Source organism: Staurois parvus, unplaced genomic scaffold, assembly GCF_062004578.1.
Source record: "Staurois parvus isolate SC_StPar_1 unplaced genomic scaffold, SC_StPar_1.0 ptg002978l, whole genome shotgun sequence".
In the NCBI taxonomy this organism is placed as follows: domain Eukaryota; kingdom Metazoa; phylum Chordata; class Amphibia; order Anura; family Ranidae; genus Staurois; species Staurois parvus.
Window position 1 is genome coordinate 149,570 of NW_028320774.1, and position 14,515 is coordinate 164,084.

The following is a 14,515-nucleotide window of genomic DNA, read 5'->3' on the forward strand; positions in this document are numbered from 1 at the left end:
GGAGCGATGGGTCCCCTTTGTGGCGGGGAGCGATGCGTTTCCTCTGTGGCGGGGAGCGATGCGTCCCCTCTGTGGCGGGGAGCGATGCGTCCCCTCTGTGGCGGGGAGCGATGCGTCCCCCTCTGTGGCGGGGAGCGATGCGTCCCCCTCTGTGGCGGGCAACGATGCGTCCCCTCTGTGGCGGGGAGCGATGCGTCCCCTCTGTGGCGGGGAGCGATGCGTCCCCTCTGTGGCGGGGAGCGATGCGTTTCCTCTGTGGCGGGGAGCGATGCGTCCCCTTTGTGGCGGGCAGCGATGTGTCCCTCTGTGGCGGGAGCGATACGTCCCCTTTGTGGCGGGCAGCGATGCGTCCCCTCCGTGGCGGGGAGCGATGTGTCCCCTCCGTGGCGGGGAGCGATGTGTCCCCTCTGTGGCGGGGAGCGATGCGTTCCCTCGTGGCGGGGAGCGATGCGTTCCCTCGTGGCGGGGAGCAATGTGTCCCTCTGTGGCGGGGAGCGATGGGTCCCCTTTGTGGCGGGGAGCAATGTGTCCCCTTTGTGGTGGGGAGCGATACGTCCCCTCTGTGGCGGGGAGCGATACGTCATCTCGTAATCTCCTGGAAGCCCAATAAAACTTCACACGCACTGCAATGACGTGAGACAGAAGAAGTGCTGATAAAAGCTGCTTCTATCGGGGCCCGAACACTCCCAGAAACGTCTTTAATAATATACTACTTAGTCATTAGTGTCCCCTCCCCCTATTAAACCGACCACAATAAAGAACGTAACAAGAGCTCTTTAACCACCACAATGGTCTTCTCCTATAAAGCTGCCACCTTATCTATAGCCATGGGAAGGGAAATAACGTGTTTTTGTGAACACGCTAAGACTATAGCAAGGTTTGCCTGAATGTGTACATCTAAGAAAAATAAAAATTCAGTCAAATATTATGATTATTATAATGAAAATGAATGATATCTATAATAAGTACTATTCTGGATTATTTCCACATTTCCCATGGTTTTATCCCTATAAACATGCTGCAAGTACAGAAAAAATGTATTAATGGGCTACAAATCCAGTGCCCTTGGACCTTTTACGTCAAGACCCTCCACACAGGTGATATGAACAAGAAATGCCACCTTGCAAGTGAGGCCCAACAAATGAATATCCCTAAATTGTACAAAAAATGACTTCTGAAGACCCAGAAGAAGGCCTCAGGGAGACACAGGAGAAACGTGTGACACCCTAAACAAGCCCTTAACTAGGGAGTGAGAGACCAAGTGTTTCTGAAACAGTACAGCCAAGGCCGAGATTTGGTACTCAAAGCCCTATACTGATCCAGACCAGACTGGAGAAAGGACAGAATATGTCCCACGGAGTACTTTCTAGGAAGTTCATCCACTCACACAAAAAAAAAAAAACCAGACCTTCCAGGTGTGATGGTAGACTCTGCAAAAAGATGATTTTCCTTACCTTAAAAAGTGTAGGAATGATCAAATCCAAAATCCCTTCTCTCGTAACTGTGGCCTCAACAGGCATGCCATTAAAGCCAGTGACCAAGATGCAGGATGAATGCTAGATACAGACAATACGGAAGAGCCCACAGAGAGTCTGCCAGGAGCCCGAGTATGTCCAAAGACAATGATCTCCGTGGCCATTGGGGAGTGGTGAGAATTACCAGAACTGTCCATCTCAGTCCTCTGGAGGATTCTCGACATGGCTGTATCTAAGATCAGTCCCAGGTACTCTAATCTGTGAGCTGAAACTCTGCAGAGTCCATTGAATTTTGGCCAACGATGACAGGAAGGACTGGTCCTTTAAACAGGAAATCATCCACGTAGCTGTCAACATGAATCTTCTGAGCATGGAGCAGAGCCAAGACCAGGGAAAGCTCCTTGGTTACAACCCAGGGGTCGATAATAAAAGACCAGCGGGGGAGTTGAGCAACGGTGACAAACAGGTAATGGTGACTGCCCACAGCAAACCACTGATGGCATTGGGGAAGCAGAAAGATGGGAATGTGGGAATGCATGAGCAAGCATTCTGATTGTCTATTGAGGCCAGAAAATCACCCAAAAAGGTGGGAGACAAGGACTGACAAAGCAGATTCCAAGTGGAACTTTTAAACCCATAGGAACAAGTTGAGAGTCTTCAGATACAGATTCCTCAGTTTGGTTTAGGAACTGTAAATAGATTTCAGAGGAAGCCTTGAAATCATTCTCCTGTCGGTATAGAGATGATGACCCCTTGAGACATGACCTGCAGGACAACAGCTTGAAAGTATACCCCCTCTAATGGGAAAGGGAAAGTTTCAAAACATGAAGCAGAGAAGAGGCAGATTGCTAAACTCCAGTTTGTAGCCCCTGGAATGACACTCTAGGCATATGACACTTGCTGGGACTGGAAGGCTGAAAGAGTTCCACCATCTGTGAGAAGTGGGGTCACCCCACCACTGAGGAGAAGCCTTGGAATCAGATTTGGTTGGCTTGAAGGCCTATGTTTTCTGGAGGAGAAGAGTACTTTTACCTCTAATCTACATGATGTAATTATCCAGCAGATACTCAATAGTCTTACACCTTCAGAAGAGTAGCAACTCAAGGCAATTCTTAGATGGAAGCCCAAGCTGATCAGCATTTAGGCCAAAAGATCCTGGGCACATAAACAGAGAGCAGAATCCTCCGGGATATCGGAAAACGGGTGCCTGCAGTTCACACTGTAGATCATGGCAATGAGTAAAAGGTCTAAGTGGCTGAGGATAACAATAGGTTGGAACTAGGATTTCAGGCCATATGTTTAGATCAGACATTAAAGGGCCCACCAAAGAACAGTGGAAACTTTCTTCAATAGGATAATGCTGATGAAGCATTTGGAGGAGTAAACAATCTTCTCCAGGTGAGGCAAGTCCCCATATGGAGGCAAGTCCCCTACCTGCATATGGACTGGGAAAGTTACCTACTAAGACCTCACCTCATGCTGGAAACCTTGGGTTGACAGAATCAAGCAGCTTTAACACTTGGAGCATACAGAGTCAACAGGGTAGCTATCGAATCTGTAAAATCTCGGCTACATGCATGTAATCCTGATCCGATTCCTCAGAAGCAGAGAGGTCATCCTCATCTACAACCTCCTCCACAGGTAATGTGTGTGGCTCAAGGGCAAAATTAAAAGTACAATTGTAAACATCTGGGTCACATAGAAGTACTAGGTACCACAAGTGGGAGGTTGCACAGGAGCCCCAATACAGGAAACGGTGACGATTTTAATAAGGAAAGAAACCCGGCACTGTCGGATCCCAGACACAACCACCAGAAGTGTGAATTTCACCAGAAGGGGGAATTGGAGAGTGAAAGCATCCTTACAGGCAGGATCAACAAGGGAAATATCCCATTCTGGCATTGCCCTCAACGATGGGCATACCCCCACAGGGGTCTTCAAGGACAGCACTCTGCCATTTGCACTCTACGGCTCTGGGCCTGTAAAGCACTCTGCAGATAACTCCATGTGTTGCAGTACATGCCAAAGGAAGTACCTTCAGCAGGATTGAATGCACGTCGGACATATCACAGGCCAGCCCAATTTCTTTAAAACAGAAGTTTGGGTTTGTTTTCCCCAAATGATATTTACCGGTACCTAGGTGGATGCTGCATCTGTCCCCCGCCGGCTCGAAGAGTGAGAACTCAGCGATCACATGACCACGGATTGCTGAGCTCTCACTGCCACTGTGAGCAGAAATCGGAGCCCACAGAAATCAGCCCGCTGTCACCTGGAAATGGGTCACAGCAGAAGGAACTGCACTCCTGTGATCCATAGGAGAAGGACAGCTAATAGAGCTTTGGCTTCTCCTTTAATATAATGGGATGTCCCAGCAGCCTTCTCGGTTTTGCCAGCGTCCAATCACCGGCGTAGCTGCATATAACCCAATAGCAATGATTAAAGATCCCGTAATGTAAAATGTTATTGCCAACCTCACAGGGCAGGTCTGGGCTACATCTGGTGACCACAATGGATGAACATTGACAAGGACACTCTAACGCACCTTTGGTGGGTCCCTTCCTGTTCTGAAGTGCCTGCTGCTCCTCTGATGCATTCAGCCTCCTCACTACATCAGCCAAGGCAGACTTCAACAGCTGGATCTCATCCTCCTGGATCTGCACACGCTGCTCCAGTGACGCAATGCGGTCAGTCACCTCCATGCTGCTGGAGGCCGAGGCGCTGTCATCTGAAACATAAGCAGAGAACATTCAGGACAATGTACAGAGACAGACAATGCTAGCATGCTCTGCTGTCAATGGATCTTCTCCAGCTCCACCAAAAACCAATATGATGTCCTGGCCTACAGATGCCAGGCACGACACTTTCTGGTGACCGGCTGGCTTTTCACCATTTCCACAAGGTCATGCACACAAATGATTCAGCAGAATATTTAATGGCTCGGAGTCAGAAGAACATGTATAGTTTATGAGAGTGTCTGGAAAAAGACGGTGTAACTTGTATATGGAGCCTGGCAAGACTCTATACTAGAAGATCTACCAACCTCTCCTTCTGAAAATACTAAGCGCCTGGCTGTCATTCTGTTCCAATGGACTTTGAGTCACTAATCCGACACAAAAAATATGGAGTTGTGACTTCATCATGATTTTCTGAAAGTTTGACATCTTAGTGACTTAGAAAGTACAGAAGTCAGAGATTTCCAGCCAGATCGCAGGAGGAGACCAGCAATGACATTGTGCAGCTCTGCATCATAGCAGGACGCACGACATGTGATCGCCAATGGCTGCCCCCCCATCTACACGGATCATTACATGTTACAAACAGAAACAACTCTTTCTTTTAAAAAACCCGGAAGTATGGATAAGATGATCTACACCAGAGGTGCTCGATCTTCTGAATTGCAAGGACCACTTAGGTAATTTGGTAGATAGTCGTGGACCACAACGACCTATGGGTCTTACGTTGTGGTATACCCACACCGCGGGGGCAGAGCAGTGAACCTGCGTCTTTGCTGCGATTAGATGCTCTGGCCATAGACTTCTAATTACATCTTGTGGGCGTGGTGCATTTTCCTGCATTCAGGAGTTTGGTGGGCTTTCAGAAAGTGCCCCAAACCCCCAGGATACAAGAGAAGTCTATGGTTCAGTACCGCTAACCAGGAGGAAAGCCACAGGAGGACCGCGCAGCACCTGTGGATCAGTGTGAAAACAGCCTAACAGTTGTTAACCCTTTTATAGTGGCTCATATGCCCATTGCACAGTGCCATGTATGTGATGTTCAATCACGTCTGTTTCCTCCGCTGCCAACACCGGCTACGTGCACTCTGATGCTCTGGGATGGTGGGTCAGCAATATGGGGTTGCTGACCCTCCATCCAAGAGCATGCGCACACGCTTCCCTGGTTTGAGGTCACAAGCCACATCAGAGGGCTCAGTGGGCCACGGGTTCAGCACCCCTGATCTACACTGACCTGACACATATAAAACCAGAAACAACAATTGGGAGGACTGTCAGTGTGATGTGGTGCCCAGAAACGAGGTGTGGCAGGCGATACGATTAATAAACATAAATTATGATAAACACATTAAATCAGACCGGTATGCCGAGATGATAAACTAATAAAACCAATTACAATAGTTTCAGGTGTTTGTTCAGAGAGTTGAATGAATTCCAACCAGGTGACAATCTGTATGAGGTCATCCCCAGACCTCTGTAAATGTTATGAATACACCTAACATTCTCCATGGAGGCCACCAAGGACTTAAAGGAAACCAGCCAGGACTTAATACCGGCTGACCTCCTTTAAAATGCTACTTGCTTGGCAATCTCTGGTTTTAAAGCTGAACTCCACAAAGCACTTTCTGTAGTCTCCCCCCGCCGCCGCCTTCTTTAGGAAGGTTCTAACACTTGTTTGGTCTCGGGGGCCCACCAACCTGTGTGTGTGTGTGTGTGATCCATTCACCCCAAGTGCTTATACCAAATTTATTGGTTCTAAATTTGGGATAGGAATTCTAAAGTTTGATGAGGAGGAGAAGAATGGACAATCAACCTACCCTAACCCTGACAGGGAGAAGAATGGAGATCGATAAACAACCCTAACCCTGAGGAGGAGAAGAATGGAGATCAATATACAACCCTAACCCTGAGGAGAAGAATGGAGATCAATATACAACCCTAACCCTGAGGAGGAGAAGAATGGAGATCAATATACAACCCTAACCCTGAGGAGGAGAAGAATGGAGATCAATATACAACCCTAACCCTGACAGGGAGAAGAATGGAGATCAATATACAACCCTAATCCTGAGGAGGAGAAGAATGGAGATCAATATACAACCCTAATCCTGAGGAGGAGAAGAATGGAGATCAATATACAACCCTAACCCTGAGGAGGAGAAGAATGGAGATCAATATACAACCCTAACCCTGAGGAGGAGAAGAATGGAGATCAATATACAACCCTAACCCTGAGGGGGAGAAAAATGGACGGTCAATATACAACCCTAACCCTGAGGAGGAGAAGAATGGAGATCAATATACAACCCTAACCCTGAGGAGGAGAAGAATGGAGATCAATATACAACCCTAACCCTGAGGAGGAGAAGAATGGACGGTCAATATACAACCCTAACTCTGAGGAGGAGAAGAATGGACGGTCAATATATAACCCTTGACCCTGAGGGGGAGAAAAATGGACAGTCAATATACAACCCTAACCCTGAGGAGGAGAAGAATGGAGATCAATATACAACCCTAACCCTGAGGAGGAGAAGAATGGAGATCAATATACAACCCTAACCCTGAGGGGGAGAAGAATGGAGATCAATATACAATGCTAACCCAGAGGAGGAGAAGAATGGAGATCAATATACAACCCTAACCCTGAGGAGGAGAAGAATGGAGATCAATTTACAACCCTAACCATGAGGAGGAGAAGAATGGACGATCAATATATAACCCTAACCCTGAGGAGAAGAATGGACGGTCAATATACAACCCTAACCCTGAGGAGAAGAAGAATGGAGATCAATATACAACCCTAACCCCGAGGAGAAGAATGGACGGTCAATATACAACCCTAACCCTGAGGAGAAGAAGAATGGAGATCAATATACAACCCTAACCCTGAGGAGAAGAATGGACGGTCAATATTCAACCCTAACCCTGAGGGGGAGAAGAATGGAGATCAATATACAACCCTAACCCTGAGGGGGAGAAGAATGGAGATCAATATACAACCCTAACCCTGAGGAGGAGAAGAATGGAGATCAATATACAACCCTAACCCTGAGGGGGAGGAGAATGGAGATAAATATACAACCCTAACCCTGAGGAGGAGAAGAATGGAGATCAATATACAACCCTAACCCTGAGGAGGAGAAGAATGGATGGTCAATATACAACCCTAACCCTGAGGAGGAGAAGAATGGAGATCAATATTCAACCCTAACCCTGAGGAGAAGGAGAATGGACTATCCGTAATCAACCCTAACCCTGAGGAGGAGAATGGACTATCCATAATCAACCCTAACCCTGAGGAGGAGAATGGACAATCCCTCCCCCATTATGTGATTACAGCAGGCAGATCCCCTCCCCCACAACTGAAATATGTCAGTTTCCACAGAACAGTGACATGTAAAATGTATAATCCACGAGTCTTAAAAACTATAAAATAATTTGTATTTCCCCCAACAGAGATCTGCGTACAGGGCTGTTATTTCATCTCTGAATCTGCCTTTGATTATAAATTTTATTGATTTTCATCACAGTCTCACTTTGAATTTCCCAAATTTCCATCATTTTGTCCAGTTTTTGTAACCTCCATGCTGAGCCACTGCAGCGATTAAACAAAGTTCAGCGACCTATCCGGGGTCAGAAGTCAGCTATTGGGAAGTGGCGTTCCAAGGTTCACTGCGCATATCAGAACCTGACAAATGTTTAACTAGATCCTCATCTTCCTCAGCCTTGAGGCATTTATAAATGAGGACTGCACACACCCCTCGCTCTCCTCTCAGGAACGTCAGGAGGTTCACACTCCTCACTCCTCCACATGCCTTGCTCTCCTCTCAGGAACGTCAGGAGGTTCACACTCCTCCACACCCCTCGCTCTCCTCTCAGGAACATCAGGAGGTTCACACTCCTCGCTCCTCCACACCCCTCGCTCTCCTCTCAGGAACGTCAGGAGGTTCACACGCCTCGCTCTTCTCTCAAGAACATCAGGAGGTTCACACTCCTCCACACGCCTTGCTCTCCTCTCAGAAACACCACGAGGTTCACTCTCCACACGCCTCACTCTCCTCTCAGGAAAGTCAGGAGGAGAACGTCAGAGGAATGTCATTTGCCTGGCTCCAAGAATGTCAGGGCTGATGCCTTGTCGCGGCAATACTCTGAGCTGTCCAGGGAGGACTCTGACCCGACCTCGGTCATACCTCTGGATCAGATCCTGGCTGCCATTCGTACCAGCCTGACTTCTCCCCTTGGGGAGCAGATTTTGGTGGCTCAAACTGATGCTCCCTCTGGGAGACCAGCTGGTAGATGTTTCGTACCTGAGGGATTGCGCATCCACCTGCTGCGTACCTACCATAATTCCAAGACCGCCGGTCATCCAGGGAGGAACCAGTTGTCCTGGGTCGTTTCTTGTTTATTCTGGTGGCCATCTCTCCGTTCCGACATCGCCTCATATGTAGCGGCATGTTCTGTCTGTGCCCAGAATAAATCTCTTCAGCATCTTCCATTGGACCTTCTGCAACCCATTCCCAATGGGGAGCGTCCCTGGTCACACCTGGGCATGGATTTTATTGTAGACCTCCCTGCGTCTCGAGGCCATACGGTCATTCTTATAATCATTGATCGTTTCTCCAAGACGTGCCATTGTGTTCCGTTCAAGAAATTGCCGACTGCCCAAGAACTGGCTACGGTTTTCGCCAGGGAGATCTTTCGCTTGCATGGGTTGCCTAAGGTGATTTTCTCGGACCGTGGGAGCCAGTTTGTGTCCAGGTTCTGGCGCGCCTTCTGCTCCCAGTTGGGTATCAAGCTCTGCCTACCACCCACAGTCCAATGGGGCCGCAGAGCGTTCCAACCAGGCCCTGGAACGATTCCTTCGCTGCTATATCTCTGACCATCAAGACAATTGGGTCGATCTGCCGCCATGGGCAGAGTTTGCGAGGAACTCGGCTGTCAACTCCTCCTCCGGGATGTCTCCCTTCATGGCCAACTATGGATTCAAACCCGCTGTATTGCCTGAGTTGTTCTCGCCACAGGACATTCCGGCTGTGGATAACCATCTTGCTGCCCTGCGTTCCTCGTGGGGCAGATCCAGAGGTCCTTGAAGGACTCAGCCCAGCGCCAGAAGCTCCAAGCTGATCGTAGACGGTTGCCCGCTCCTTTATACCAGGTCGGAGATCGAGTGTGGTTGTCCACTCGTAACCTCAATCTTCGGGTGCCCGCAGCGAAACTGGCTCCCCGTTTTGTTGGTCCTTTCCGCATCCTCCGCAGGGTGAACCCGGTTGCCTATGCCCTTGTTCTTCCTCCTGGGATGCGTATCTCAAATGTCATCCACGTATCCCTGTTGAAGCCTCTGGTCTGTAATCGCTTTACTGCCTCTCAGCCTTGTCCTAACCGGGTCGACGGTCATGAGGAGTATGAGGTGAGCCGCATCCTGGACTCTTGGTTGGTCCGCGGTCGGGTGCAGTTCCTGGTCCATTGGCGTAGTTATGGTCCCGAGCAGCGTTCCTGGGTTCCTTCCGCAAATGTTCATGCTCCTGCCCTCCTCCGCGCTTTTCAGGCCCACTTTCCACAGAAGCCTTATGTTGAGCCGCGGAGGGGAAGGGGCCCTTGAGGAGGAGGTACTGTCAGGGTCCTACCTTTCCTCAGACCTTGTGCTGCTCCATGTGCTGGCATCCATCTTAGGTGTCTGCAAAGCATTGTGGGATCCTTTATGCTTTCAGCCCTTTGCGGCTCCTCCCCAGGAGGTGGCGGCTTATCACATATAAGTTTGCTGTTTGTGGCTGTCCATTGCATTCGTGTCCTGTCTGTTGCACAGCAGCAAGCTCCTGTTTAGCTACTCATTGCTTTCCTGGATACCGACTCGGCTTTGGCTAAGACTCCTCCTGGCTTCTGACCCCGGCTCTGGCGACCATCCTTCCTGGCTCCTGATCCCCACTCTGGCGACGATTCTTCCTGGCTCTTGACCCCGGCTTTGGCTACAATTTCCACTGTTGGACTTGCATAGACTCTTGTCTTATTTTTATATTAATAAACCTACCTTTAATTGCACCTCCTTGTGTGTCTGACTCCTCGCTCCCTGACACAGGAACTTCAGGAGGTTCACACTCCTCCACACCCCTCGCTCTCCTCCCAAGAACATCAGGAGGTTCACACTCCTCGCTCCTCCACACGCCTCGCTCTCCTCTCAAGAACATCAGGAGGTTCACAGTCCTCGCTCCTCCATGCCTCGTTCTCCTCTCAGGAACGTCAGGAGGTTCACACTCTTCGCTCTTCCACGCTCCTCACCCCTCACACTTCTCGCTCTCCTCTCAGGAATGTCAGGAGGTTCACACTCCTTGCTCCCCTCTCAGGAACGTCAGGAGGTTCACACACTTTGCTCCTCCACGCTCCTCGCCCCTCACACTTCTTGCTTTCCTCTCAGGAACGTCAGGAGGTTTATACTCCTCCTCGCTCTTCCACACTCCTCGCTCCTCACACTTCTCTAACACCCAATTATTAGTTAGCTGCACGCCGTGTATAATAGTAGAATCTATCGTTTTCCAAGAAGGTATTATAGACATTACAAGAGAAAACTTCATCCTGCAATGTGCTGCCCTGTACCCAGATTAGAAGAGAAAATAACATGAACCAGGGATGTCCTGAGCTACAAGAGAGACGCTCCATGAATGCCAGCTTAGCAAATGTTCTCCTCCCTCCCCCGAGGACTCTACAAGTTACGTTGGGGACGCATCCATCGGTAGTTCATTCGAGTCACTCACACTGATCACAGTGCCATTCTGGTCAGAATTTACAAAGCCTTTCTCCCAACACCCATGCGACTGCACTGGTGCCCAGCTAATGGGCTCGGAGAACAGTATTGGCCATCATGACCAAGTCTCAACTTCAGAGCTGGAGTGTGGAAACAGCACAATGAGCCAATCAATTCATGTTCTGACGAGGGTCATACTGATAGCAGGAGAGAGCAGAATGACCGAGAGATGAGCTCATCAGTCTGCTGTCACTCAACCCATAGGACTCAGGACACTTTGTGGCAGTAAATGTATACCGTATACCCCGACTGGTTCTCCTTGATTTGATTTTAGTTGCTGCACTTTCTATGTATTGCCTCTAAACTCACCAGCATCAGACTTTTCCCAGCCGAACATCACAGACAATAAATCACAGTTGGGGAATCTGCCCCCCTCACGTCCCCAACTAGGAGTCTTCCCAGGCAGAGAATGAAGCTTCTCACTCACTGAGCCGCATCATCCGGAACACTCTGTACTATCTATAGGTCAGGAGGAATTTGGCTTCGATTTCCGTGACATCACGGAGAGTGGAAAGTCGACAGACACAAAAAGTGAAATATGCGACCTTTCTGTATAGCAGAGGAAGTAACATCCAGCTTCTGGTGAAGGGGGAATTGTGTGCGGCGTCCATGGAGCTGATGATGTCATGCGGTTCATTCCTGCTGGCCGCCTCCTCACTGGATGACCACACACTAACCCTGAGGACTCCGATTTTATGATGGAAAATCCTAATACTGAATCAGCTTTAGATTCGACTTTGTAACCAGAAAAATGTTGAAATAAAAATACAAGACTTATGTATGCAATGGTACTGTTCAGCCGATGTCACTGCTGGGAGTGGGAGCCCCGCCAGAGACAAGGCGTCTACAGAACGCCAATTTCTGATCTCCATCATAATAGTAGCTGGAAGAGAGTGTAACAGTTTAAAAGGAAAGTCTATCTTTATTTCTCTCCGGAGTTAAGCTTTAAGTTCTCAGGGAACGGCAGGAGAAAGGAAACGTGAAAGGTTCTATCTGCAGACTTTCTTTGATCCGCAGGAGAAAGGGGAAAAAGCTCCATTTTCAAACTTATTCACCAAGAATAATTCTTTACAAATGGTAAGTGTTGTACAGCATTCACAGATACAGTGTACGTTCCGTCAGACACGACAATAGATGGCAAGAAAAATCCAACACGTTTCAAGGGCTCAACACTCCCTCTTCATCCAGGAAAATAACATTTCTTCAGATCACCGGTCATTGATTCCCTGATGGAGGAGTGCTGAGACCAGTATCAGGGGACCCCCACCCCACCAAGGATAACCTTCCAGGTATGGTACTGCCTCTAAAATCTAGACCAAAAAACCTCTCCAGTTGTAGGGTCCAGCACTCTACCAACGCACCTTTTTAGGGAGCATGTCCTCCTATTTATGAAAGATGAAAAGACTCACAAAAAGTTCAGTGTCAGGAGTGATGTCTGAGGTTAAAGTATTCCCAGTATTTCTCCAGACTACCCCCTCCATTGTACTCCTCGTATTTCTCAAGACTGAGTCCTCCAAACTACCCCCTCTATCTTACTTCCTGGTATGTCTCCGGCCTGAGTCCCACTCCACCGTTCTCCCAGCTGAAGTCTTCCAGACTGCCCCCTCTCAACACTTCCAAAATTTCTCCACAGTAAGTCCTGCAGACTGACCCCTCCATTGTACTCCCAGTATGTCTCTGAACGAAGTCCTCCAGACTGCCCCCTCCATTGTACTCCCAGTATGTCTCTGAACTAAGTCCTCCAGACTGCCCCCTCCATTGTACTCCCAGTATGTCTCTGAACTACGTCCTCCAGACTGCCCCCTCCATTGTACTCCCAGTATGTCTCTGAACTAAGTCCTCCAGACTGCTCTCTCCATTGTACTCCCAGTATGTCTCTGAATTAAGTCCTGCAGACTGCCCCCTCCATTGTACTCCCAGTATGTCTCTGAACTAAGTCCTCCAGACTGCCCCCTCCATTGTACTCCCAGTATGTCTCTGAACTATGTCCTGCAGACTGCCCCCTCCATTGTACTCCCAGTATGTCTCTGAACTAAGTCCTGCAGACTGTCCCCTCCATTGTACTCCCAGTATGTCTCTGAACTAAGTCCTCCAGACTGCCCTCTCCATTGTACTCCCAGTATGTCTCTGAACGAAGTCCTCCAGACTGCCCTCTCCATTGTACTCCCAGTATGTCTCTGAACTAAGTCCTCCAGACTGCCCCCTCCATTGTACTCTTGGTATTTTTCAAGACTGAGTCCTCCAGACTGCCCTCTCCATTGTACTCCCGGTATTTCTCAAGACGCGCTCTCCATTGCACTCCCTGTATGTCTCTGGACTAAGTCCTCCAGACTGCTCCTTCCATTGTACTCCTGGTATTTCTCCAAAGTACCCCCTCTATCTTACATCCTGGTATGTCTCCAGCCTGAGTCCAGCTCAGCCATAGTCCCAGCTGAAGTCTTCCAGACTGCCCCCTCTCAACACTTCCAATATTTCTCCAGTTTCACTGTACTCCCAGTATTTCTTGAGGTTGAGTCCTCCATACTGTCCCCTCTATCTTTCCCCTGGTATGTCTCAGGCCTGAGTCCTCCACATTGCCCGCTCCACCGTACTCCCATTTGAAGTCTTTCAGACATCCCCCTTGCCCATACCCCCAAAATTTCTCTAGATTGAGTCCTCCACGCTGCCCCCTCCATTGTACTCCCAGTCTCTGGACTAAATCCTCTGGATTGCCTGTTCCACTGTAATCCCAGTTGAGTTCACCAGGCTGCCCCCTTGTCCATACTCCCAGTATTTCTTGAGGTTGAGTTCTCCAGGCTGCCCCCTTGTCCTACTCCCAGTATTTCTCGTGGCTGAGTCCTCCAAGCTGCCCCCTCCCCCGTACTCCCACTATTTCTCCAGATAGAGTCCTCCAGACTGCCCCCTCCCCCGTACTCCCACTATTTTTCCAGATTACGTCCTCCAGACTGCCCCCTCCCCCGTACTCCCACTATTTCTCCAGATTACGTCCTCCAGACTGCCCCCTCCCCCGTACTCCCACTATTTCTCCAGATTACGTCCTCCAGACTGCCCCCTCCCCCGTACTCCCACTATTTCTCCAGATTACGTCCTCCAGACTGCCCCCTCCCCCGTACTCCCACTATTTCTCCAGATTGAGTCCTCCAGACTGCCCCCTCCCCCGTACTCCCACTATTTCTCCAGATTGTGTCCTCCAGACTGCCCCCTCCCCCCCTACTCCCACTATTTCTCCAGATTACGTCCTCCAGACTGCCCCCTCCCCCGTACTCCCACTATTTCTCCAGATTACGTCCTCCAGACTGCCCCCTCCCCCGTACTCCCACTATTTCTCCAGATTGCGTCCTCCAGACTGCCCCCTCCCCCGTACTCCCACTATTTCTCCAGATTGCGTCCTCCAGACTGCCCCCTCCCCCGTACTCCCACTATTTCTCCAGATTGCGTCCTCCAGACTGCCCCCTCCCCCGTACTCCCACTATTTCTCCAGATTGTGTCCTCCAGACTGCCCCCTCCCC

General features: G+C 49.4%; 1 protein-coding gene across 10 annotated transcripts in view; it reads right to left on the reverse strand.

Annotated features, from left to right (window-relative positions):
- The window catches only part of LOC149428763 (echinoderm microtubule-associated protein-like 1), a 182,217-nt gene that overhangs the window by 85,311 nt on the left and 82,391 nt on the right, over nt 1-14,515 (reverse strand). For all 10 annotated transcript variants that reach the window (XM_089667022.1, XM_089667028.1, XM_089667027.1 and 7 more), the window contains exon 2: nt 4,018-4,200. In XM_089667022.1, coding sequence (XP_089523148.1) covers nt 4,018-4,200 — 183 coding nt within the window. The remainder of the gene's footprint in view (nt 1-4,017; nt 4,201-14,515) is intronic.